Source organism: Panicum virgatum, chromosome 5K, assembly GCF_016808335.1.
Source record: "Panicum virgatum strain AP13 chromosome 5K, P.virgatum_v5, whole genome shotgun sequence".
Lineage (NCBI taxonomy): Eukaryota > Viridiplantae > Streptophyta > Magnoliopsida > Poales > Poaceae > Panicum > Panicum virgatum.
Genome location: NC_053140.1, coordinates 31,127,568 through 31,155,318, shown reverse-complemented (window position 1 = coordinate 31,155,318; position 27,751 = coordinate 31,127,568). Strand labels below are relative to the sequence as shown.

The 27,751-nt window shown below is 48.3% G+C and overlaps 2 protein-coding genes across 2 annotated transcripts in view; both read left to right on the top strand.

Moving 5' to 3' along the window:
- Positions 1-7,798: 7,798 nt before the first annotated feature.
- The window catches only part of LOC120707102 (putative callose synthase 6), a 35,018-nt gene continuing 15,065 nt past the window's right edge, over positions 7,799-27,751 (top strand). Inside the window, exons 1-15 of the mRNA XM_039991876.1 lie at positions 7,799-8,125; positions 8,344-8,444; positions 8,847-8,959; positions 9,052-9,136; positions 9,231-9,341; positions 9,422-9,580; positions 10,902-11,006; positions 11,098-11,189; positions 11,267-11,390; positions 12,182-12,313; positions 12,644-12,720; positions 20,236-20,326; positions 26,848-26,970; positions 27,053-27,170; positions 27,355-27,686. Coding sequence (XP_039847810.1) covers positions 7,897-8,125; positions 8,344-8,444; positions 8,847-8,959; positions 9,052-9,136; positions 9,231-9,341; positions 9,422-9,580; positions 10,902-11,006; positions 11,098-11,189; positions 11,267-11,390; positions 12,182-12,313; positions 12,644-12,720; positions 20,236-20,326; positions 26,848-26,970; positions 27,053-27,170; positions 27,355-27,686 — 1,992 coding nt within the window. The 5' untranslated portion in view covers positions 7,799-7,896. The remainder of the gene's footprint in view (positions 8,126-8,343; positions 8,445-8,846; positions 8,960-9,051; positions 9,137-9,230; positions 9,342-9,421; positions 9,581-10,901; positions 11,007-11,097; positions 11,190-11,266; positions 11,391-12,181; positions 12,314-12,643; positions 12,721-20,235; positions 20,327-26,847; positions 26,971-27,052; positions 27,171-27,354; positions 27,687-27,751) is intronic.
- Positions 20,333-22,741, top strand: LOC120707105. The gene is made up of 2 exons (XM_039991879.1): positions 20,333-22,366; positions 22,600-22,741. The coding sequence occupies exon 1, from the start codon at positions 21,179-21,181 to the stop codon at positions 22,043-22,045; it is 867 nt and encodes a 288-aa protein (XP_039847813.1). The 5' UTR covers positions 20,333-21,178; the 3' UTR covers positions 22,046-22,366; positions 22,600-22,741.

Here is a 27,751-nt window from a genome sequence, read left to right as displayed (position 1 = left end):
AGCAGTACGCATATCGGAGGAAAAGATTCGTAACCACTGTTGTCTTTTAAGTACTCTGCGCAGTATGCTGCACAGCACGTTGGGCCCACTTGTCGGGGCCCAACGTCCAATGTATCCGCTCCCCCTTGATCTATAAAAGGAGGGGGCGCCGCTAGAAGACCTCAGGCTGGGTGAGTGCCAAGGCCAGCAGAGGATAGGTTCATACACACCACCAAGAACAAAACATCTCCCAGTGGACGTAGGGTATTACGCTCCGGCGGCCCGAACCACTCTAAATCGTGTGTTCTTGAGTCCTTGTCTCAGCATAGATTCAGCCCCATCACCTAGTACTTCCCCGAGTACTCCCTCACAGGGGAATAGGCGGGTGCGCTCCGCCACCCGGCTGTGGGTACCCCTAGAAACCCCACGACAGAGATGCCTTACGTCCACAACAGCGAGATAATGGACGACAATACTTAAGTCCTGCAAGCTATACTCTTAGCAAGGAAGAGAAAGAAACCATACTTGACTGCTTGAGCAGTATAAAGGTTCCATCTGGATACTCACCCAATATAAAAGGAATCTTAAATTTGGCAGAGAAGAAATTTACAAATCCCAAGTCCCATGACTGCCATGTGCTTATGACCGAACTTCTTCCGGTTGTGCTGCGGGGGATTCTGCCTGATAACGTCCGATTAACCATCGTGAAGCTATGTGCCTTCCTCAAAGCAGTTTCTCAGAAGATAATTGACCCGGAGAATTTGATAAAGCTGCAAAACGATGTGGTGCAATGTCTTGTTGGCTTTGAGCTGATATTTCCACCATCTTTCTTCAACATCATGACACATCTTCTAGTGCACCTTGTGAAAGAGATTGATATCCTCGGACCAATATTTCTACACAACATGTTCCCATTTGAAAGGTTCATGGGGGTACTCAAGAAATGTGTTCGTAATCGAGCTCGTCCAGAAGGAAGCATCGCCAGTGCCTATGGAACTGATGAGGTCATTGACTTTTGTGTTGACTTTATTGATGACCTTAAATCGATCGGAGTCCCCGAATAACGATATGAGGGGAGACTAACTGGAAAGGGTACATTAGGAAAGAAATCTTATGTCTGCACAGATGATTTCTCATTCAAGAAAGCGCATTATACGGTTCTTCAACAATCATCGTTGGTTGACCCATATATCGAGGAACACAAGAAAATTCTGCTCTCCAAATTCCCGAAAAAGTCTGAGACATGGATTACACGTGAGCACATGAACACTTTCTGCAGCTGGTTGCGGAAGCATCTAATGCATAACATGGATATAAGTGAACAATTGTTCTTATTGGCTAGGGGACCATCTTGGAATATCTTAACATACCAAGGGTATGAGATAAATGGAAACACATTTTATACGATAGCCCAAGATAAAAAGAGTACCAACCAAAACAGCGGTGTTCGTATGGATGCCACGGACAATAATGGAAAAAAGGACACATATTACGGCTACATTGAAGAGATATGAGAGCTGGATTACGGTCCCAATTTTAAGGTGCATCTATTTCGTTGCCAATGGGTTAAGCTATCTGGAGGAGGGGTAACAAAAGATGAGTATGGGATGACAATAGTTGATCTCACCAATCTTGGGTATAGAGACGAGCCATTTGTCCTAGCCCAGATTGTCGCTTAGGTTTTCTACATTAAGGACATATCCAGCAAACCAAGGAAGGGGATAAACAAGCAAAAGGATGAGCCTAAGCGGCACATAGTTCTATCAGGAAAGAGAAATATCGTTGGAGTGGAGGACAAGATAGACTTGTCAGAAGAATATAATAATTTTGTTGTCATTCCACCTTTCGAAGTAAATGCTGATCCATGCATTCTGCTAGCCAATGATGATGCTCCATAATTGCGCTGTGATCATAATCAAGGGACATTTGTTAAGAGAAAGTCTGTTACCGCTAATCCTTCATGTACTTGAATCATTTTATATTATTGTATAAAAAAGTAATCGCAATTCGAATACTTTTATTATATATGTACTGTATAAGTATACTTTATGTGTTATATATATCATTTTTATATTTTTCACTTAATTATCAGACTCAATTATATTTTTCATTCAATAATAGATTACTCAACTAATTTTATTTATTTCATGAAATTACATTCACATTAACACACTATACTCTCTCACTAACACACACAATCTCACTAACACACACACTATCTCTCAAACTCACACACTACTCATTAATATCATGAAATTGCTTAATTTTATGTAAAATTCACTTTTTAAACGTTAATATCGTTAATATCGTGATAGAATCCACTTTCTGTCGAAAAGCAACAGTTTGAAAAAATTTGTTCACCTAATATATTTTTGCATGGTCAAAATAACAAATATGATTTCAAAAAAGTTAGATATTTCGTTGACCCAATCACTTGAATGAAAATTAATTATTTTTGTTACGTGTATCAAGTTTATATAGAAATAAGAAATTTTGTTCCATAATTTTTGTAATCATAATTTTATTAACTGAATTAACAAATGAAAGCCTATTTTAAAAGAGAAGTAAAAAGAAACAAAAACAAACATAAGATTTGGCGGGAATGAGGAAAAACAGGCCCCTTTTGTCCCGGTGGTAGATCCACCCGGGACTAAAGGTGGGCCGCGGGCTGGGAATTTTCCCGGCCCACCCAAAAACACCTTTTGTCCCGGGTGGAGCCACGACCCGGGACAAAAGGGCCTTTTTGTCCCTGGTGGTGGCTTCACCCAGGACAAAAAGGGGGCCCCTATATATGTCTCTTCTTCCTCTGCCTTCCTCCAACACTTGGGCACAGTTCTTGATCTGCGCCGCGCCGCCGTCGTCTCCCCTGCTCTCATCGCGCCTCCTGCTCCGCCGCCGTCCCCGAGCACCGTCGACGTCCCCCACCATCCCAGAGCGCCGCCCGAGCTCCGCCGCCTCCACGCCCCGGCCGCCTTGGACGACGACCCCGCCAAGCCGCTCACCGGTGCGCCGCCGTCCTTCCCCCGTGCCACATCGTCTTCACCGCCCCGGCCTCCACTCCGCGCGCGTCCTCGTCTTCGCCGCCCCCGGCGGCCTCCACTGCACGCCGCCGCGTCGTCACCCTCTCCGCTGCGCCGCCAGCTCCGCCTCGTTGTCCAGGGCCGCCGCCCTAGCTTCCCCCGCCCTGTGTGAGTGTGGCCGCCGGCATTTTCTTTTTTCTTTTAAAATTTTATGTTTATGTAATTCTGTTTTATATTAACTAGAATTCAATTATGCATATAGATATTTTTAGAATTATATTATGTATATAGTGTTTTATTTATTATAAATTAAGTAGAATTGATTTATAGAGGCATTATTAGAATGCAATTATGGATATAGTGTTTTCTTTATTTATAGAGATATAGTGAGAACTAGAGAGAATTTATAGAGAAATAGAGAAGAAAATAGAGAATTAGAGAGAATTTCTTTTATGATGTATTTATTATTTAATTATGTCATTCAAAGACTTTAATTATCATATATTCATTATTTAATTATGTCATTCAAAGAATTTAATTTATCATGTATTTATTATTTAATTATGTCATTCGAAGCCTTTAATTTATCATGTATTTATTATTTAATTATATCATTCGAAGCCTTTAATTTATCATGTATTTATTATTTAATTATGTCATTTATATTACTTCTCGAGCTCGCAAACTCGCGCTAACACACAATCATTTCCGATAGTTTCCGATCGTTACCGATCCCGACCGAATCGTTTCCGATAGTTTTCGATCGTTACCGATACCGACCGAATAGTTTCCGATCGTTACCGATACCGACCGAATTGTTTCCGATCCTTACCGATACCGACCGAATCGTTTCCGATCGTTTTCGATAGTTTCCTATCGTTACCGATCTAAATATGTGGATTATTTAGAGAATTTTTTTAAGGCTTTTATTTGTATTCATATTTTAGTTACGATGGACCCGTGACACACAGACGCGGAAGACGAACAATTCCTGTTGAATATGATTGCCAAAGGTCCAGGAGATGTCCCTAAACAAGCTAATGATGGCAGCAATACCGACATATATTTGAATATGTCCGGTGATGGAATTGAGCCACCATCTATTCAGGATGATGCTGCTGGTGAACAAAGTGCTAATGTACATATCACAACTATATTTATTTGTAGTGAAAATCATATTTTCATGTGAATCTATATGAATACTATGAATGTTTTTTTATAGCCGTCTGGATCATCGTCGCAGCAGAAAAAGACGAAGCGAGGCCCGACAAAAAAACTGGAAGGGCGGTTCATTATAACGGAAGTTGGTCCAGATGGCGAACCGATCGCTCCAGAAGCTGCCGCCAAAAAATTCATAAGACAGTCCGGATGTATTGTCAGGGACCACATCCCGATCAGCTTCAGGCTTTGGAAAGCTTCCAATCCAAGCGAGGAACGAGATGCGGTACCCGAAAAAGAAAAAGAATGGTGCTGGCGGGAGCTTAAGAAAAACTTCACGGTTCCAGCTGAATCCGAAAAGATATGCAAGCGCTGGACCCTGAGTAAGATGGCCGAACATCTGCAATCATTCAAGAAATTTTTGACGAAGAAATATATCAAGACCGGGACCACACCCATATTTACCGGCGAGCTCGAAAAGCTCAGGGGTCACTGGGATGCATTTGTGGAATACAAGTCTTCAGAGCTTGGGCTTCAGAAGGTGCAGAAGGCCAAAGACAATGCCTCGAAGAAAGTGTACCATCACACTCTAGGCCAAGGAGGCTACAAGCTTGCAATACCCAAATGGAAGAAGATGGAGCAGGATCTGCTTGACAGAGGCATCCAACCTGCGACCATGAACTGGCCTGAAAGGTCAAGGACCTGGTTTTATGGTCACAGGGGAAGCTTGGACCCATTGACTGGGGACTGCATCTATGGGCCAAAGATCCAGCTAGCAGCCCAGAGACTACAGGAGGCCATACAAGCAGCAGCCGAGGGAACATTCCAGCCGTATAGAGAGAGGGACGAGCTGACTTACGCCCTTGGGAATCCAGAGCATCCGGGCCGCACAAGAGGCAAAGGCGTGGCTCCATGGAAGTATGGGTTCAGGGATTACATTGAATCATATAGAAGCCAGCAAAGAAAAAAGAATGATGAGAGGGAGCACTTGCGAAGGCTAGAGGAATGGCTCATGTCACACGATCAAAGACTGGAGGAAGAGATTCAACGCCAAGTGGCCATAGCAATGAGCCAGCAACAGCAAGCGCAAACGGTGCCTCCAGAGCCTAATGTCGCAGCCGATCATATGTCTCAGCGGAAAAGCAGCTGCGCTTCCACAGACGTCGCCGTCGAGCCAACGAGGATCCAGGCCGCAGTTGAAGAGACAGTCCCGCAGCGATTTCCAGTGGATGAGATCACCCAGCGGACACCTTGTGACCTGCAGACTGCCATTAAGAACTTAATGTTCACTGTTGCGTATGGTACCGCCATGCCAACCCAACCAGACGACGTGTACCACGGGCAGCAAATTCCGGCAGGATATACAAGAGTTGGCGTGGAGCAGGTGTGCCAGGGTTGGGAGACGCTCGAGATTGATATTCCTAGAGGCGATGGGGAGAGGACACTAGCAGAAGCCATTCATGGCTACATCCTATGGGATAAGCGCTACATTGTCATAAAGTCGGATGATCGAATACCAAGACCGGCATCTCAGCATGCCTCTACAAGGCCATCATCTCCGCAAAACCCCCCAAGAGCAGCACTGTCTCAGCAAGGTTCACCGGCACATTCTCCATCACCATCATCTCATGCGCCGATGAACACTCAAGCGTCAATGTCGCCTCCATGGTCACCCCCTCCGCCGCCGGCAAAGAAACAGAAACAGCCGCCGGCAAAGAAGGTAGCTGCATTTGCTAAGGAGCCTCCAAAGAAGAAGGAAAAGAAGAAGAAAATCATCCAGTCAAATTTGACAAGGAATTGAAGACCAAGACAGATTTTGCGGTACGCACTTGGATGATTCGTTGCACGATTCATTAGTTTTATTATATATTCATGTAAATACCTGATAATTTCTTCTCTCTTAAAGTGTCTGAGACAGAAACAAGGCACTAATTTATGCGCATACTATGTATGCGAGAACATCCATGGTCTGGTAGGTCCTCCAAGGGCCTGGACAGATTGGGAGGAGGAAGTAAGTAAAAAACTTGTTAATATTTGAACTCGTATTTTAATTAGTCGAAATTAATTATCCTCTTTTTCCATAGGTCGAGGAGATGCACGATGAATTCATACCGGAGGAAAAGATTATGGCGATTCAAGAACAATTGTCCGGATTTATTGTTGAGCAAGTCATCGATCCAAAAGGCGAATTCTACTATTACGGACTATCTAATATTGACAATTGCAGCAAATCTGATAATATACGTGTATATATATAATTAAAAACGAATATACCTATGTAAATATATATGTGTGTATGTATTATATTTCTATTTATGAGTATGTATGTATTATATATTGAAGCCCTCCAATAATATATATGTGTATATATATGTTTATATATGGAAACTATCTAGGACAAATATTATATAAGTAATTATATATATGTATATATTAGTGGAGATCTTACACAATGAATTCCAATACATAAGTTTAATTGAAATGTAAAAGTATAATCGAAATAGAAAAACAATTGAGAAAAGAGGAACATAAAAAAATGGACCTTTTGTCCCGGTTGGTAACACCAACCGGGACAAAAGGTGCTGCCAAAGGGTGCGCCAGGCACGTGGCGTTGGCATCACCTTTTGTCCCGGTTGGTGACAAAAGGGTGCCTTTTGTCCCGGTTGCCAGACCCGGGATAAAAAGGGCACCCCCTTTTGTCCCGGCCTGGCGTTCCCGGTTGTGAAACCGTAACAACAGAGGTTTCCTAACCGGGACAAATCAGCATTTCTGTAGTAGTGGTTGAATTTTTTTAACATGATCGTAGTAGCTTTATTTGCGGGGCCCGCCCCAAGGGACTTCTTTTGAAACAGAGAACGGATCGATCGTCCAATGAATTGGGTTCTTAGCAGTCTGCAACATTGTCATCTTCTCCTCCTTTCGGAAAGCGGTTTGTGTGTTCGACCGAATGAACATCCCTGCGCCCTTTGGGAAAAAGAAGGAAGAGACCAACTGCCTGGAACCTAGTACTAGTCCACTAATCCAGCTACTTGTGCTTTGGACAATGTTTTGTTGATTTATGCTTGATCTGATCACTTAAGCCAGCTACTTATCCTTCCCAAGCTATAAGAAGTTTAGAATAGACTGTGGCCAGCTTCTGGAGAGGGGAGAGAACGGAGGGAGAGATTTTAATTTTAATTTAATAATAATAGTAATAATAACAATAAATCTGGGAAAATGGAAGAGGAATAAGCATAAACCTCCCCAAAGCCGCGATTCCCACAGCCCGGGCCCCACCCGTCAGTTGGTCGCCGCTCCAACACCCCGTCCCCTCCGTCTCCGGTCGGTCCGTTGCGGCGGACGCCACGCCATCCTCCGACCTCCCGGGCCCCCCACCCCACCGGAATCCGAAACTCCCGTGCCGGTGCCGCCGTCGCAAATTCCTTGCTTCCGTCGCCGGCGATCCCATTTCCAAAATCCCCCCACCTCTCCCCGCCAAAAAGCAACGCCATCTCATCTCCCCAAAGCCAAAGCGGCGGCCAAAGCCACAAAGCGAAAAAGCGCGCTCCACACTCAGCACCAGCACCACCACTGCCGCCTGCCTCGAGCCCGCCTCCTGCTCCTCCTCTTAAGACGGAGATGCCTTGCCCCGCTCCCCTCCCTTCCCCACCTCGCTTCTTCTTCCTCGCCGCCGCCACTTCCTCCAAGCACCTCCGCCGCGCGGCGCCACCGCCACCACCAGAAGCAGCAGCAGCAGGGGATGGCGGGCGCCGGCCCCTCGGGGTCGGTGCCGCGGTCCGCGTCGGGGCGGCAGCGGACGATGGGGCGGGCGCCCACGCGCGCCTTCACCATGCGCCCCGACGGGTGGGAGGACGGCCTCGATATAGGGGAGGAGAGCGAGCTCGTGCCTTCGTCTCTCGCGCCGATCGTGCCCATCCTCCGCGCCGCCAACGAGATCGAGGAGGAGAACCCGCGCGTCGCCTACCTATGTACGTGCTCGCATCGCTTGCAGCTAGTTTCGAATTTGAACTACTCGGTTGCTGCGATGCGCATTGGTTGTTAAGGGTAGCCAGCCGCACATGTGCGCGTTATTATTTCAACTGAACGACGGAAAAGACACTCATGCCCCATATTCTTTTAGCGCACCATCTCCGGTTACGGGAACCTGAATGTTGTTTTCTTGTTGGTCCTTGCTCACTGAACGAAGGTCGTTTCACTGCATTCGAGAAGGCTCACACTATGGATCCAAACTCAAGTGGACGCGGAGTTCGGCAATTCAAAACCTACCTTTTGCATAGGCTTGAAAAGGTATCCTTATGCTCGATGCTCATCACCTCATCAGTCCATGCCAGCTACGATTAACAGAATGCTGTATTACCTTTTTGTACACTGCTCGATTTCTGGACCCAAGTGCTGACACCAAACAGCCAAACACATGTTTATTCTATTTTTTTAAAGACATCTGTTTACTGGTTCAGGCAGAAACAAATTAATTTCTGTCAGTTTGTTAGAGAACTTTGTGTAAAGGGTTTGTAATTCTACTTATGTAACAGAATACTTTGAAATAAGGGGTTTTGGATTCAACAATCAGTGTGAACTGTCCTTCTCTCAACAGTAAAATGCCTCATTATGTCAACTACTCTCTCTGCCATGCAACCGAAAATAGCACTACATGTGGTGTGTTCATGTTTGCCACTTTTTGTTTGGCAGGATGAACAAGACACAAAGCGCAGGCTTGCTGGAACTGATGCAAGGGAGATACAAAAGTTCTATGAGCATTACTGTAAAAAATATCTGGAGGATGATCATGAAAAGAGGAAACCGTAAGGGTGATCATTGTTGAGCTGTATTAGCAACCTTACAAATTATCATACTTCACTACATTAACTCATTTTTTTTTTGTTGAGTGGTTCAGGGAGGAGATGGCTAGGTACTATCAGATTGCGTCTGTCCTATATGATGTTCTAAAAACTGTGACACCTGGCAAACAACACGCAGAGGTTCTGTATCCAATCATTACAGTACCTTACAACTTGTTACTTCATCTCTGTCACATTTTATGTAATAACATTACTTTAACCTTTTTCTTTTCAGTATGATAAGTATGCTAAAGGGGTTGAAAAAGAGAAAGCTTCTTTCTCACAGTACAACATTTTACCCCTTAATATTTCTGTTCCAAGACAACCAATAATGGAAATTCCCGAGGTCACATACTTTAAGTTTTATTTAGTTTGCTTTGAAACGACCACATGTAATATGGATTTCACGCACTGTGCAAAATGCAGATCAAAGCAGCGGTGCGACTTCTTCGTCACATGGATGGTCTTCCAATGCCAAGGATTGAAATACCACAAAGCTCTGATGGAAAAACAGTGCCTGATGAAATGGACAGACCTATGGTCCACGATTTGCTTGATTGGCTTTGGCAAACATTTGGATTTCAGGTGCCACTAAATGAATACCCAATGGATTTCCATTTCCTGTACTTTCTTGCTTTATCGAATTCAAATTGTGCACTTCTGATTTGGAAATTCCAGACTTTCTATATTTTAAAAATGTTAAGTATAAAGTTACAGACATAAACCTGTAAAGCTTATTGGTTTTGATCTGTGATTTTATTTGTAGTTTATGCGAGAAGATGTCTTATTTGTGTAAATATGGGTTTTTCATTGCTGCACGTCTGGCGTTCAGTCATTGTTATTACTGTAGCACACATGAAGCTAGTTGGAAGGTTGACTTTTATGTTGGTTTGCTGCATCTAAATCTTATAATTTGTCTAGTCAATCATGCTAGTTACATATATTTAGGATTTCTTATTTAGGGAAATATATTCTTTTTGGAGGTAAATCATCAATATATATGTATGTATGAGAGTGTAGTTCTTGTGAATTATGAAACATGAAGCAAAGAAATCGCTAACCGCTCGCTTTATCTGAACAAGGCACCTTGACAGCAGCATTCCCCTGCAGATCAAATGGCAAGTGCCTACCTTAGTCCTTTTTTTCTTCTCGAACGCGCAGGAGAACTGCGCATCAATATATTAAGCAGAAAAAGGTGGAAAAGGAACCCCGGAGTGTTACAGAATTAAGGGCCTGCAACCCGCCCTTTTCCTACCTTAGTCCTCCAACCCATGCCCAGCCTTTGCCATTCCAATATTTAGGTGCAATCACACGTAGTACTTTGATTGAAGTGTTGCATATAGCTTGCATGATTTGCTAAAGTTGGGCATATAAAGTGCAAAGTAGCTATTGGTAGTTCACATGCCCCTGCTATAAGAAATTCATTATCCAAACAACCCACAACCCCTTCCCTGTCTTGTGAATTGGTAAATCCTGGGACTAGGAAATTTCTCGGCTAGGCCACAGTATTTTTGACATTGTCTGGTGTATTAATATCTGCATATTAATGCAACTGATTTTGGCAATAAATACAACTTGCCTGCACCAATTCCTGAAACTTGGTATGCATAATTATATAAATAAAAGGAATGTGACCCGATTCCATTTATTTGACTTTCACCTGTAGTTTGTCATTCCATGAGGCTAAAGTATAGACTTCTATTATGTATATTCATGGATATTTTGTTTCGTATGTTGCACTAGTTATGAAGTAATAGTGTCATTTGATTTCGGTTCTAGGAACTATGATTTACTCTGAATGCATCCTACATTATGCACATTAGTGTTTTTTCTTTGGGAGAACATTATGCACTTTAGTGTTGATAAACATGTCTTTGTAATGTCATGTTCTGTCTCATGGTTGTAGAAAGGCAATGTTGAGAATCAAAAGGAGCATTTGATTTTGCTGCTTGCAAACATTGACATGAGAAAACGGGGTAATGCCCACGAGAGTGGAAGTCACATTCATATGGTAAAAAAATTGTTTCAATCTTCTTATTTCAGTTATACTGAATCAATTCAACTTCTTAGGGGCTCTTTTGCTTATACTTGACCCTTTGCAGATACATCCTAACACAGTGATAGACTTGATGGACAAGGTTTTTCAGAATTACAACTCCTGGTGTCGATATTTGCATTTGGAGTCAAACATTAGGTTAGTATGTATCAGTTTTATGTGCATCTTTTTCTTGAAATCCCGTACCTCTAACTAAGAGGTCTTATAAATCCCAGAATCCCAAGGGATGCCTCCACACAACAGCCAGAGCTTCTTTACATAGGGCTGTATTTACTGATCTGGGGTGAAGCTTCAAATGTTCGCTTTATGCCTGAATGTCTTTGCTATATCTTCCACCATGTAAGTGGCAACATAATTCTAATTCTTTTGGTCATTCTTCGTGTCGGAGTTGTGATCTTAGGTCACAAGCTGTTTCTTCTTTGATATATTTCATTGGAAATTTAGCTTATCCAAATTCTTTTTATGCGTCAAGTTCATGCAAAAATCTTCTTTGATATATTACATTAGCTTTTTCTTCTTTGATGTACATAAATTTCAAAAAATACTGACATGCAGTGCTAGGTGTGAAGTTGTTTTTATCAGCCATCTTCTTTGTTACACGTATGGATTTTCACAATATCCATGAGAAAAGGGAAACAGAGTGTTGAGACAGAGCATAATAGTTCGTCCTCTGTCCCCTAAGGCAGAGACATGTTAATAAGTTATCGTTCCAGGCAATAATTTGTCACTTTATGTAAAACTGACATTTATGCTATGGCTTTTGTAATTTAGGAACCATGTAAGTATCTAGGGAACATCAGGTCTATCAATATAACAAGGCATTATGTGGATCTGTTTGTGTATGCAACACTTGAACTGAATAAAGATTAGCATAAACTTCAAGAAAAATGTGTAAGAATGAAGTATACAGAACAAGTTTCAGTCATGCTGTGAGTGTCTAGTACCTTGAAAATAATGAAAGAGCAATTTTTTTTACCTTTTTTTCATCAAGTACTCGTCTTCAAATTGAAAAAATGAACAGCACAACAATGTTCTTTTCCTCATAAATGGCCTAGGGGCCAATGCCATTGTTCATGTCTTGACACATACTAATTCATTAATAATTTGTTTGCCCTGAATTCATGAGGTAGATGGCAAGAGATTTACATGACATAATATCTGATAGAAGAGAAGGATCATTTGATCCACCATTCCAGCGAGAGGGGAGTGATGATGCGTTTCTGCAGCTAGTAATTCAACCCATCTACAGTGTTATGCAGAAGGTATTTGCTCATTGGTTTTTGTTAATGTGCATGGGTGCATATGCCTACATCCTAATGGAATGAGTTGCAGTTGTTGATGATCCTGTCTATTACTTATCAGGAGAAATTTGGTTTTATAGCGTCAAAATAACACAGTTTTAAAAAAATAACCAAAAATTTTGGTTCACTTTGATAGCATCAAAGGCCGGCACTGTTCAGTTTATAGCATTCCGTTCAGGATTCTGATGCTACTAAAGTGATAAATACCTTTTAGTATTATTTCTATAAAGCTAAATTCGCTTACCTTTTATAATGTTGTTTGCTTTTTTGAATTTTCAACTGATGTAAAAGGAAGCTGCAAGGAGCAAACGTGGTACAGTGAGCCACTCTAAGTGGAGAAACTATGATGACCTGAACGAATACTTTTGGTATTTCCTTCTCTTCTTTTTTGAAATGTTGGTAATTCCTTTTTCATAGTGCATTTATGTCCTTTAGCAAAGGCATAAAGTAAGAAATGTTGAAGAAATATGAAATCAAGAATTCAAAATTAAGCTTCCTGTCACCGTTTTTCTAAAACAAAAACTGACTATGCCATAAGGAGCTAGAAATCACTCTACCTGCCTAGCTCTTAGTGTTAGTGCTTTCTATAACAATGGTTGAAACCACGGTGGTTTTACTGGCCTCCTGTGGCCGCCTAGGAAGAATCGGGGTTAAACAGGTGACTTGGCCAAGTCTCCTTCCCCTATATATGTAAACCAATGCCCCTTGGGCCAGTTGGTAGAGAGAAATAGATTGACATTTGGGCCAATGCGGCGAGAGGGCAGAGGAAGCCTTAGATTTAGGATCTATTCAGGGTATAGGATAGCTGGCTAACTTTTAGGTGTGCTGGCTCTTTCTTATGTAACAGGTGATTAGTTCCTTCTAATTTCAGGGTGTGTGTGTGTGGGGTGTGTCTGGTCTATGTATGACTCTTTTATTCTTCTATCGATACAATGATATGCAGCTCTCCTGCGTATTCGAGAAAAAGATAGATTGCATATAATGTGTGGGATGTTTTTTGTATTGAGACTCTCCGGCAGTATATATAGGGGTACAAGACTTCTTTTTTTTTTGGGGGGGGGGGCGCAAACATACCCATGAAACCAAGCGGTCATCACTGTTCTCTCATTCCTGACCTTTCCATATACATCCATTGTAGGAGAGAATAATGGATGTATTCCTCCAAACCCTAGAAGGGTGGGTATATATAGTTCCTATACATGGGCCTCTAGATGAGCCTCTATACACGGACTCACATATACACCAACACCCCCCGCAGTCTGAACTACCGGTGCAGCGGTGTTCGAGACTGGACAACAAGAAAGCCAACACCCCCCGCAGTCTGAACAACCGGCGCAACAGTGTTCAAGACTGGACAAGAAGAGAGTACAAAGAGAGTACAAAGGGCAAATATCCCCCGCAACCACAACTAGCCACCTGCTACGTTGAGGCTGGAGCGAAACTCCGAGAAGGTCGAGGAGGGTAGTGCCTTGGTGAAGATGTCGGCAAACTGGGAGGTAGTCGGGACATGGAGTACCCGAACATCGCCGATGGCGACCCTGTCGCGCACGAAGTATAGGTCGATCTCCACATGCTTTGTCCGCTGATGCTGGACGGGGTTGGTGGAGAGATACACGGCTCTGACGTTGTCGCAGTAGACGAGCGTGCTCTTGGCGAGCGGGCTGTCGAGCTCCGCCAAGAGCTGTCGTAGCCAGGACGCCTCCGCCACGCCGTTAGCGACAGCCCGGTACTCCGTCTCGGCTCTGGAGCGGGAAACAACCGGCTGCCGCTTGGACGACCAAGAGACCAGGTTGCCGCCCAGGAAGATGACGTAGCTGGAAGTGGAGCGACGAGTGTCCTTGCAGCCAGCACAGTTAGCGTCGGTGTAGACCACCAGCTCAGCAGAGGATGAGCGGTGAAGCACCAGGCCGAGGTTCACAGTGCCACGGACGTAGCGGAGGAGACGCTGTAGCGCAGCAAGGTGTGACTCCCGGGGATCATGCATATGGAGACAGACCTGCTGAACAGCGTAGGTGAGGTCCGGCCTGGTGAAGGTGAGGTATTTCAAAGTGCCGGCCAGACTCCGGTAGGCAGTAGGATCAGCCACCGGATTACCCAAATCAGCAGACAGCTTCGTCTGAGTGTCGATAGGAGTGGAGCAGGGCTTGCAATCAGTCATCCCAGCCCGCTCCAGAATATCAAGGGCGTACTGCCGCTGGTGAAGGAGAAGACCAGACGGGCGAGGCTCAACAGTGACGCCCAAGAAGTGGTGGAGCTGACCCAGATCCTTCATAGCAAACTCCTGCTGCAGAGAGGAGATGACACTTTGAAGTAACTGCTGACTGGAGGCTGTGAGCACAATGTCATCGACATAGAGCAGCAGATATGCAGTCTCATCCCCACGGCGGTAGATGAAGAGAGACGTGTCAGACTTGGCCTCGGTGAACCCCAATGTCAGCAAGAACGTGGCGAACCGAGAGTACCAAGCCCGAGGAGACTGCTTCAGACCATATAGAGACTTGTTGAGCCGACAGACCATATCCGGATGACTCGAGTCCACAAATCCCGCTGGCTGAGAGCAGTAGACAGTCTCTGACAGAGTGCCGTGAAGAAACGCATTCTTCACGTCCAGCTGGTGCACGTCCAGCTGGTGCACAGGTTAAGAACGCGAGAGCACCGTACGCACAGTAGCAGGCTTCACCACTGGACTGAATGTCTCATCATAGTCCACACCAGGCCGCTGAGTGAACCTGCGGAGAACCCAACGAGTCTTGTAGCGCTCCAGTGTGCCATCAGCCCGACGCTTATGCGTCCAGATCCACTTGCCAGTCACCACATTGCAACCAGACGGACGCGGCACGAGGTCCCACGTCTGGTTGGCAAGAAGAGCCGCGTACTCCTTTTCCATCGCGCGACGCCAGTGAGGATCCGCCAAGGCGTCACGGACAGATGAGGGTACCGGAGAGACCCGCGGCTCTCCCTCGGTGGCGGAGAGAGTCGCGGCCTGAGACGCCATCCGCCGAGTCACCATGGGATGAATATGCCGAGTATCCCGATGGATGACTGGCGGGTGGTACACTGCCGGCTCGGCTCGAGAGCGAGTCGGCGGAGGCGGCAGCTCCGGTGTAGGAGCCTTCGGAGCAGGAGGCGGCGCTGGTGTCGGTGCTGAACGACGCCGGTACACTTGCACCGGCTCAGTGTATGGCGGCGGCACCGGTCTCGGCGCCGAGCGACGCCGGTACACTTGTACCGGCTGAGCGTATCGGGCGCGTGGCGCAGCAGGAGACACCGGGTCCGCGCGGTGCACGACCGGAGATCCGGGGGCCGCGCGTGGCGCGACCGCGGGCACCGGGGCCGCGCTCGGCGCAGCAGGGATCACCGGAAGCGGTGTCGCTGCGCCGGGAAAACCTGCAGGGAAAGGACAGACAGGTAACGGTGGCTGAACCACCCGGTCAGTTGGAAACAGAGACTCCAGCTCGGGGTCAGGAGAAGTTGTGGAGGTGGAGTAGGGGAAATCCGACTCGTCAAAGACGACGTGTCGGGAGATCACAACGCGGCGAGAGGTGAGGTCAAAGCATCAGTACCTCTTGTGGTCAGGGGAGTACCCAAGGAACACACAACGAGTCGAGCGGGGCGCCAGCTTGTGAGAAGCGGTGGCGGAGGTGTTAGGGTAACACGCACACCCGAAGACACGAATGTGGTCGTAGCGAGGAGGGGTACCGAAAAGAGCGTGGTGTGGAGTGGGAGCAGGAGAAGCAGTGGACGGAAGACGGTTAAGCAAGTAGGTGGCGGTGTGGAGGCTCTCAGCCCAAAAGCCCGGGGGCAGAGAGACCTGGATCAGAAGGGTGCGCACGACGTCGTTCGTCGGGCGAATCATCCGCTCAGCCTTGCCGTTCTGAGGAGAGGTATACGGACAAGACATACGCAGCTGAACACCCCGAGAGAGGAAGAAGGAATGGGAGGTGGAGTTATCGAACTCACGCCCGTTGTCGCACTGGACGGCCTTAATGGTGAGGCTGAACTGAGTGGACACCCAGGCAAAGAAGTGGAGGAGGGTGGGAAAAGTCTCAAGACTTGGCACGCAAAGGGAAAGTTCAAGAGTAATGAGAGAAATCATCCACCATGACCAGATAATATTTATAGCTAGACATGCTGAGTACAGGAGATGTCCACAGGTCACAGTGAATAAGATCAAAAGCATGCGCAGCATGCGAAGAAGAAGAAGAAAAAGGAAGTCGAACATGACGACCTAACTGGCACGCATGACAGAGGTGCTCAGCAGGAGCCCTAGTACATGGAACATCGGTACTACGACCGAGCTGAGCTAAAACGTCGCGGCCGGGGTGTCCAAGCCGGCGGTGCCAGGTGGTGGAAGAAGGCGTCACGGCAAAAGCAGCGGACGAAGAAGAAGATGCCGAAAGCGGAGCAGCGGAAGCAGGAAGCCGAAGAGTGTAAAGGGCCCCGGGCTGTCACATCGGAGGAGCGGACGCCGGAAAGCCGAATCCTTCACAGTAAGACCAGAAGAATCAAATTCGATAGAATAGGAGTTGTCAGCAGTAAACTGGCGAATGGAAAGAAAGTTGTGAACCATCTGAGTTGCAACAAGAACATTAGGAAGACGAGGAGCAGAATCCACGGCGGTGATAGAAAGACAAGACCCATCACCAACCATGATGAAAGAAGGACAAGAGGGGTGTGGGGGTCGGACGGAAGAGAGGATATCGGCATCAGGAGTAGTGTGGAACGAGGCACCCGAGTCGGCGATCCACTCGGTGCTGACCGGCGGCGTCAGTCCCATGGTGCTGAAGGACTGCGCCAGAGCGGCCTGGTCCCACCCCCCAGGCCAGGTCAGCTGCTGGCTGGGTGGAGCGGGCGGGGTTCAGGACGGTGCGAAGAGTGGAGCAGCGCCGGTGAACATGGCCGCCGGCTGGAGCTGAGGATGAGGCCCCCTCCCGGACCCTGGAATGGCCACATCGAGATGCGCCCTGACCATGGGTTGCTGAAGGATGGCCAGGACGTACCTCCAGGGGCAGGGGCAGGGGCAGGAGCGGGAGCCGGAGCCGAAGGCGGCGCGCCCCGACGGCCCCTACCGGTACCGGTACCCCCCAGAAATAGGGCCACCAGTGCCACCACCACCCCCACCCCCCGCCGGCGACGTCCACGGCCCCCCCACCTCCGGTCTGCCCGGCGGGAGCAGCACCATGGAGGGAGGTGGCAGGAGCGGCGGAGGAGGCCGGTGGAGCAACAACAAGCGCGGCGGGGGTGGGCGAGGACGATCCGGGCGCGAGACCCCTGGTGATCTCCTCGAGGGCGAGGTCGTCCCGGACCTGCAGGAAGGAGGGGAAGGGCCTCTGGCGGGCGATCCAGCTCTTCAGGTGGTCGTAGGTGCTGCTCAGGCCCCGCAGGACATTGAGCACCAAGACCCGATCAGACACCGGACACCCGAGGTCATGAAGAGCAACGGCCATGCCCTTCATCCTCCGGCAGAACTCATCGACGGAGAGGTCCCCCTGCTCGAAGGTGCGGAAGGTGGCGTCGAGCTGGAGAGCGCGGAACTCGGCGTTGCCGAGGAACTGCCCCTCGAGCGCCACCCAGGCCTGGCGCGCAGTGCCGCCGTGGGTCTTGACGAGGTCCTGAAGATCTAGGGAGATGGTCCCAAAGATCCAGGACAGGGCGACGCTGTCGAGGCGCAGCCACACCACGTCTCGCGTCTCGATCGGCGAGTCGACGAGGACGTGGTCGTCGAGGGCGTAGCGGCGGAGGGTGAGGACCTGGTCCCGCCAGTGTTCGTAGGAGGAGGACGTGGGGTCGAGGAGGACAGTGACCAGGGCCCTGATGTTCTGGACGCCGGCGGCCTGGAGGTTGAGCTGGGCGACCATGGGGTCGGTTGGGTCGTACCGGGGTTCAGATCCAGCGGGCGGAGCCTGGTGGGAGGAAGAAGCGCCGTGCTCGGGGACGACGGGCTGGCCGGAGGATACGTGGAGAAAGTGCTCTGCCTCGGCAACCCGGAGAGCAAGGGCGTCGGCCGCGGCGCGCTCGCGCTCCCAGGCGAGGGCAGCCACGCGGACCCGCTCCTGGGCCGCCGAAGCCTCCGACTTGGCGGCGAAGAGGGCCGCAGCGAGAGCGACGTCGGCCTGCTGCCCGCGGAGGGCGGCGGCGGTGTGCGGCGCATCCTCGGGCGCCATCCCGAGCCCAGACCACGCGTGCGCGGGGGCTACGGGAAGCTTTCCTGCGGTGACGGCGGCGCGATGGGCGGCTGCAGCGGCGACAGCGTCCCCCGCGCCAGCTGCAGCGGCGGTGGCGGCATCGAGCACCGGCAGGGGTCCCTGCGGGCCCTGCACGGGCTTGGGCGGCGGCTGCAGGGCCCCTGCGGTTGCGGCGCCCCCTGCAGGAGGGCCTGCACGGGCTGGGGCGGCGCCTGCAGCAGTGGCTGCGCAGCCCAGGCAGCCCCTGCGGCCCCTGCGCCCGCGCCCTCCGTGCCGGCAGCAGCGGCGGCGACGATGGCGGCGGCAGCAGCGCCAGGCTGGGGCGGGTTCGTGGCCGGCGTAGTGGATCTGGGCGGCAGGGCCCCGCCAGAGGAAGTGGCGGCCGGCGCAGTCGGTCTGGGAGCAGACCACGCGCCCGGCGCCGATGCAGAGGAGATCCAGTGGCCAGCGGCGCCCGAAGCAGAGGAAGGGAGGGGAGGGAAGGAGGAAGGAAGGGGGGCTCCAGCAGCCGGCGGCCGGCCATCTCGCCGGCGGCGGCGGCGGCTGGAGAGGGACGAGAGGAACCCGAACCCTAGGCTAATGATACCATGTAGGTGAGAATAATGGATGTATTCCTCCAAACCCTAGAAGTGTGGGTATATATAGTTCCTATACATGGGCCTCTAAATGGGCATCTATACACGGGCTCACATATACACCAACATCCATGTCTTATTTGGTGAATTTCCTTGAGAGCCTATTTTGAATGTTTCATTGCAATCATGAGCTAGATAGGTGCAGCAGATACTTCTGCTATGACCATAATCAGCCTGCCAGCCCTGTTCATGAGAGAAGCCTTCCATCCTGGCAGATAATCAGCTATTTCATCAATAAGGACTCCCATGGCTTGTGAGAGTTTCCAAGTCGATGGGGTCGAAGAATGGGGTACGGTCCTTGTGAGACGTTTTTACAAGGCAGGGGTGAAAATGACCCCGCATTGCCGGGACGGGATCGATGTTTCTGTTCGAGGAACGGTACCTTCGACCCGATTTCTGTGACTACGCCTTTGTTGTTCTTTCCCCTGATAATGAAGTTTGAGATAAATACAAGGCAAACCCTTTGTCTCGAGGGGCATGTTCTTAGGCGTCTACAAGATCTTTTTGACATCTAATAGGAGTGAATGACTGGCATTTATAGAAAGTTAGTTTTTACGATGGAGGCAATCCCAATGAGATGCAGTAGTTCCTCGGTGATGACCAGATCTGTGGCCAATGGGCAAAGGAAGAGAACCATGTCATCTGCGTAAATTGAGACCTAGTGTTTCAGTCTCGTGCTGATAATACTGGTAAATCACCAGCTGTGTCCGCCCGGTTTTCTAGCAGGTTTAGAACATCCTTCACCTGAATAAAAAGCATTGGCGAGAGCATGTCACCGTGCCAAAGACCTCTTCTATTATTAATCTCTTCATCTGATAATTCTCAAGTGGGGGAAGTCGAAAGGATGGAGAGAAGTACGTTCTGCCACCCTATCATTGATAGGGCATATATAGGAAAATACTGCACTAAATGCTCCATTTTCATAAGAGCCTTATGTTTTATTGAAACACATCAAAGAAATTGGGACATATAATATGGAAAGGAGGGCTCATTATAAAGTTTTGAAAAAAAGGCAAACAAACTTTGTTGCTTTCCCTTTTGTGACGAGCCTCCACATTTGCAGGTCGAGAAAATGCTTCAAAAAACTTGGATGGCCAATGGATCCAACAGCTGACTTTTTCGCGGAGCCTTCCAGAACCAAGAATGAAACTGAGGTTATTCATTCATGTATTGGTAGTAGTTTGGCATAGAAATGACTGGTTAATTCTGTTTTCAACGCATGATTTAACATCAGGTTCAAGAAATATAATCGACATTCCACACATCATCTACTCTAACCATTAAATGGTTTGTCCCATGTAGAGTTTAGGGAAGGCTAGTGGCTTCTAGAATGACTGTATGTCACATAATCACATTCCACAAAGCTGAAATTCATCTGTTCATAATAATCTGGTCCAAAACATTTTTACATGAGTTGTGCTGCTAGTTAACTGCATTGTTTGGTTTAGCTTATGAACTGTAGCAACTAAGCATCTCTACAGATATATCTAATATTCACTCGAAGGATCAGATCAATAATATAGAAGTTTCTAAACAGATACAAATTTCACTATGGAGTAGTTGAATCATATGAATACCTGTAGCATGGATCCCCTCACTTGTCGTGTTATTGTTAGATATATAGAGTTGTATTTGTGCTTGTATTGTGTTTCTTGTAACCCAAGCCTATACGGCCTATATAATGAAAGGTCACCCCCCTTCCTAGGGTGTGTGGTGTTTCCCTAATTCTCTACATGGTATCACGAGTCCGGGGCCCCTCTCCCCTGCCGTGCGCCCTCCTTCCGCTGCCCTAGACGCCAACCAGGGACTTCCCCAGTTGGCGCCACACCTCCTCTCCCTGCCCTAGCCGCCGATCAGGGACCTCCCCTGCCGGCGCCACCCCTCCTCCCCCTGCGCCCTACCCTAGAGCGCTGCTCCACACCACCAGCCACCGCCTACCTTGCGTGTGGCTCCTCCCTGCAGCCTGATCTCTTCAGCCGCAGGTTCCTCAGATTGCATCTGCAATCATGTCGACCTCCTCCGCCACTTCAGCGTCGTCCGGCGCCCCCACCATGCCTGCTGCCACAGATACATCAGCAGGCGCCCTCTTCCTCCACCCCTACGCCACGATCTTTGTCAAGTCTCATGTTCCCCTTGAACTGGAACTGCACAGCGCCAACTACGGGAAGTGGTCGGCCTTCTTCAAGGCGATGTGCGGCAAGTTCGGGCTTCTTCATCACATCGACGGCTCCGTTCCCCCTCGCCGCACTGATCCCGCTTGGGAGCAGATTGACTGCTGCGTTCGCATGTGGCTCTACGGCTCCGTCTCTCAAGATGTTCTTGACTTCACCATGGCTGAAAATCAGACGGCGCGGGAGCTCTGGGTTGCCATCTCTAACAAGTTTCAGGCCAACAAGGCTCCCCGCGCCATCTTCCTGAGCGAGGACTTCCACTCCATGACTCAGGGTGATCTTTCCGTCATGGATTTTGGCAAGAAGATGAAGCTAGCTGCCGACGTCCTGCGTGAAGTTGGTCATCCCGTCGCCGAGCCCACCTTGGTGCTGAATTTGCTGCGGGGTATTCACCCCAAATTCAGCAACACCAAGGACATCGTCGCCGGCACCAAGGACATCACCTTTGATGAAGCCCTTAATCAGTTTGCCCTCAAGGAGCTGCGCATGGCCAATGAGGCGAAGGTGCTGTCCTCCACAGCGCTGGTCGCCGCCACCAAAGGCTACGGGTCTTCCTGCCGTCCATCCTCATCTACTGCACCGCCGCCGCAGCAGCAGCATCTTCAGCTGCCGCAGCAACAGCAGCAGCAGCGCCGGCGCAGGAAGAAGGGCGGCAATGGAAGTGGTGGCGCCCAGCAGCAGCAATACCAGCAGCAGCAGTAGCAGCAGCCCCGCGGGCCTACTCCCACCAGCCCGTGGGTCTGCTTCTCTCCGTGGGGCACTCCCGGCGGTCAGGGCTGGTCCTCCATTGGTGGCGGCGGCTCCTGGCGCGGTCAGGGCGTGCTGGGACCTGCTCCTCAGCAAGCCTACACTGCGTTCGCCCCCTGCAGTTCTCCACCCCACCCCAGCAGTAGCAGTACCAGCAGCCCACACAGACATGGGACCAGGCGGGTCTCATTGCGGCGCTACAACAGATGCAGCTGCAGGGCTCCTCTCCATGGGTGATGGACTCAGGCGCCTCCACCCACATGCACTACTCGGATGGTATACTTCTCTCTCGTTCACCTGCTTCGCATGTTTCTATTTCAGTAGGCAATGGTTCACATATTCCCGTAACGTCTAGAGGTCATTCTGTCCTAGCCACCGCTGCATCAAATTTTGCCCTTAATAATGTTCTCATTGTTCCTTCTATCGTTGGCAACCTCCTGTCTGTTCGTCAATTCACCAGTGACAATAACTGCTCGATAGAATTTGATGCCTTTGGTTTTTCTGTGAAGGACCTCAGCACGCGGCGCGTGATTCTTCGCTGCAATAGCGATGGTGACCTATACACCATATCCGCTGCTACTCCTAGCACCGCCCAAGCCCTCCTTGCTGCATCGTCGTCGCTATGGCATCAGCGTCTTGGTCACCCGGGGTCTTCAACCATTGTTAGACTTAGAAACAGTCATTCTATAGCTTGTAATAAATCAGACAGCACGCTTTGTCACGCCTGTCAGCTTGGCAAGCATGCTCGTCTCCCTTTTGCTACTTCTACTTCACACACTGTTTCTCCTTTTGAGATAGTTCATTGTGATGTTTGGACGTCTCCCGTTCCTAGCATATCAGGCTACTCGTATTATTTGCTTTTGCTGGATGATTTCTCCCACTTTTGCTGGACTTTCCCTCTCCATCGAAAGTCTGATGTGCACGGTCACTTAGTAGATTTCATTGCCTACGCTCATACACAGTTTGGCCTTCCTGTTAAATGCTTTCAGGCTGATAATGGAACTGAGTTTGTCAACAAGACCACCATAACTCACCTAGCAGCTCATGGGATCTTGTTTCGACTCTCTTGCCCTTACACCTCACCCCAGAACGGCAAGGCCGAGCGTGTCCTTCGTACTCTTAATAATTCCGTGCGCACACTGCTCATTCATGCATCCATGCCGCCCCCTACTGGGCTGAGGCCCTTGCAGTAGCCACATATTTGCTAAATCGTCGTCCTTCATCATCCGTTGGTGGTGAAGTCCCGTATACGCGTCTTCATCGTACACCTCCCTCCTACGATCATTTACGCGTCTTCGGGTGCCTTTGCTACCCAAACCTGCAGGCTACTTCGCCATACAAGCATGCGTTTTTGTGGGGTATCCATCTTCTCACAAAGGGTATCGCTGCCTTGATCTCTCTACTAGGCGCATCATCATCTCACGCCATGTCGTATTTGATGAATTTTCCTTTCCCTTTGCTCGGGATCCTCCTTTGCCTCAGTCCTCTCTGGATTTCCTCCTCGATGACGTTTCGGATATTGTGCATTGTCCTACTAACCATGCGACAGGTTCGACGCATTTGAGTTCTACACCTCCAGCGGTAGCTCCATCCTCCATGGATGTTGAGCAGCCACCCTTAGCTCTAGCGGCAGCTTCGTCCTCCATGGATGTTGAGCAGCCGCCCCCTGCTACTAGTCCCGGAGGCCGTGGTCTCGTGCCCCGTCAGGATCTGCTTCGACTACGGGCGGGCGTCTTCCTGTTGGCGTCCCTGCAGCTCCACCAGCGCCTACAGGGCCTGCTGCAGCACCTGCAGCCCCTGCTGCTGCACCTGCGCCTGTTGCAGTGCCTGATGCAGCGTCTGCTGCCGCACCTGCGCCTGTTGTAGGGCCTGCTGCTCGGGCTGGTCGTTTCGGCACTGTCTACAGTCGTCGTCCCGTCAACGGTCCCCTCCCCGTTCGACGGTATGGTGCTACGGCTGCTGGACTTCAGCTGCCTGCGCCTCCTCCTCAGCCGATGCGCGGCCCTTCACCATCGCCTACTCTACGACGGCTGACTCTTCAGTCTAGTACCATACAGTCTGTCAATTATCGGAACTTGTCTGCTGATCATGTCGTTTCTTCTCCTATTCCGAGCAATTATCGCAGTGTGCTTGCTGATCCCAGTTGGCGAGCAGCTATGGCAGATGAGTTTCAGGCCCTGATTGACAATGGTACTTGGCGTCTTGTCCCTCGGCCCCCTGGTGCTAATGTTGTGACAGGAAAGTGGATTTTCAAGCATAAGTATCATTCTGATGGTTCCCTTGCTCGTCACAAAGCTTGTTGGGTTGTTCGGGGATTCTCTCAGCAGTATGGCATTGATTATGATGAGACATTCAGTCCGGTTGTCAAACCAGGTACCATCCGGACAGTTTTGAGTATTGCAGCCTCTCGCCACTGGCCTATTCATCAACTGGATGTCAAGAATGCTTTTCTCCATGGTCATCTTAATGAGACAGTTTATTGCCAGCAGCCTCCAGGTTTTGTTGATCCAGCCCTTCCTGATCATGTTTGCCTTCTACAGAAGTCGCTTTATGGCCTGAAGCAGGCCCCTCGTGCTTGGTACCAACGGTTTGCTACATACATTAAACAGTTTGGATTTGTCGCCTCGGTCTCTGACACATCCTTATTCATCTACAAGGATGGCGCCCACATTGCTTATTTGTTACTATATGTGGATGATATTGTGCTGACTGCCTCGTCTACCGGTCTGCTTCATGACATTATTGGTCGTCTTCACACTGAGTTTGCTATGACTGATCTTGGGGCTCTTCATCACTTTCTAGGTATATCAGTTACTCGTTCTTCAGATGGTTTGTTTCTATCACAGCGTCAGTATGCCTTGGATCTCCTTCAGCGTGCTTGTATGAGTGAGTGTCACTCTACGACGATGCCAGTTGACACCAAGGCGAAACTTTCAGCTACAGATGGAACACCAGTTGCTGATCCCTCTGAGTACAGGAGTTTGGCGGGGGCTTTACAGTACCTTACTCTCACTCGCCCTGATCTTGCATATGCTGTTCAGCAAGTCTGTCTCTTTATGCATGATCGTCGCGAGCCTCATATGGCGCTCGTGAAACGTATCCTACGATATGTGAAGGGCACGCTGACTTCTGGTCTTCATATCGGCGCTGGACCGATCGATACACTTACAGCCTACACAGATGCAGACTGGGCTGGCTGTCCTGACTCCAGGCGATCTACTTCAGGATACTGTGTTTTTCTTGGCGACACTTTGGTTTCGTGGTCATCCAAGCGACAAACTACAGTGTCTCGTTCTAGTGCTGAGGCTGAGTACAGGGCTGTGGCCTATGTTGTGGCTGAGTGTTGCTGGTTGCGTCAGCTGCTTCAGGAGCTTCACATTCCCCTCTCGAAGGCTACGCTTGTCTACTGTGACAACGTCGGTGCTGTTTATATGACAGCCAATCCTGTCCATCATCGACGAATGAAGCACATCGAGATTGACATTCACTTCGTCCGCGAGAAGGTGGCTTTGGGACAAGTTCGTGTTCTTCATGTGCCATCTTCACATTAGTTTGCTGACATTATGACTAAGGGTCTTCCTGTACAGTTGTTTACTGATTTTAGGTCCAGTCTTGGAGTCCGACAGGCTTCCCCTGCGACTGCGGGCGAGTGTTAGATATATAGAGTTGTATTTGTACTTGTATTGTGTTTCTTGTAACCCAAGCCTATACGGCCTATATAATGAAAGGTCACCCCCCCTTCCTAGGGTGTGTGGTGTTTCCCTAATTCTCTACAGTTATGGATCAGCTTCTTGCAGAGGGTAAGTACGGAATGGATAGAGAAATGGATTTGATTGGTTAGCAACATGAAGACAAGCAGCCTGCAGTATAGGGAGCGTAGATGGATACAGATGGGAAGGGAAACATAAGGGGGCCTCTGTGATCGAATCTTTGCTTAATTGATCACAATGGTTTCCATAGAGATAGGGCCTAGCAACCTTAACTAAACAATAGATGCAAATCTAATCATATCTAGCCTTATCTCAAATAATTAAGGCCTGGAAAGACAATAAAGATACTAACAATAATTAATTAAAAATAAAAAATTTGCTGGGTATAGTCATTTAGGGCTCTTGCGGCCATTGCATTTCTCCCCTCACAAGACAGCTCACCCTTGAGTTATGCTTCAAGTAATGCTGTGTCCATTCAGGCACCTCTCATGAGCCCTGGCTAGCCTCATGGCTAGTTGGCTACCTGCAAGTTCTGTGGATTTTGCAACTCCACGTCGATGCAATTGTGTATGCCAGTTTGGCCCTGAACATCCCACTTTGTTTTCTAGGAGAGACTGAGCACCTCACTTGTTTCCTAGTGATATGGACCACCTGACAAAATCATCACAATAGTATATTTGATTAAGAGTCACAAATATTTTTAAAGGATGCCATATCAAGTGATTTATATGCCTAGTTTTGATGATTTGATTACTTGTATTTGAAACGAATCAAATGCCATGCAAAACAGCACTCTTTTTTAATAATGAGTCCCTTCTTTGGCATTGTTGTTATTGTAGCTTCACGCTATCTGATGTCATATAGAAATTGCTTCTTACTGGTGGTATAAACTCCTCAAAATATGTGTAACTTTGATGTGGGGCAAAGAGAAACATAGATTAATTTGCAATTAATTGTTCATAAGTTCATATGCATGTTGCGGAAGGAAATTTGACCAGCTTAAGTATACCTTGTATTATGATGGAACTAACTTAGATGTTTGCGCAGCAACATGATCATGCGATCCGCAGAAGAAGGGCGTCAAAAACAAATTTTGTTGAAGTGCGTACATTTTTGCACCTATTCAGAAGTTTTGATCGTATGTGGGCCTTCTTTATATTGTCTTTCCAGGTATAAATGGTGGCCTTTGTCCCTGCACAGAAGATTGTACATTTTCTAGTGTGTGCCACATAATTTGTTTCTTTTGTTTCAGGCAATGGTAATTATTGCCTGGAGCCCTTCTGGATTACTTTCTTCTATATTTGAAGCAGATGTTTTCAGAAATGTATCAACAATCTTCATAACGGCAGCATTCCTGAACTTCCTTCAGGGTAAAAAATTACTTTGGGACTCATCAGCGTTCTGCATTTTATTTTACTTCTCATACTGCATATTTTGAGCAAATCTTTTCTTAATTTCAACTTGTATGTGGAGTCTTTATACAATCCAGTGCTGCTCCAGCGCTTGTTTCAAATACAACAAAATTTCTGAATTTGGTCTTCTAAACCTTTTCAGCCATGCTAGAGATAATTCTCAACTGGAAGGCTTGGAGGAGCCTGGAGTGCTCACAAAGGATACGATGTCTCCTGAAATTTGTTGTAGCCATTGCCTGGTTGATAATTCTTCCAATAACATACACAAGCTCCATTCAAAATCCCACAGGCCTTGTGAAGTTCTTCAGCAGTTGGATCCGAAATGTGCAGAGTGAATCAATTTATAATTATGCTGTTGCCCTGTACATGCTACCAAACATCTTCAGTGCCCTGTTTTTCATATTTCTACCAATTCGAGGAATCTTAGAGCGCTCAAATTCTCGTGTTATTAGGTTTCTTTTGTGGTGGACTCAGGTAAGATTTTATATTTAACTAGATTTATGCACATTAAGTTATTGTCAGAATTGTTCGTAAATAAC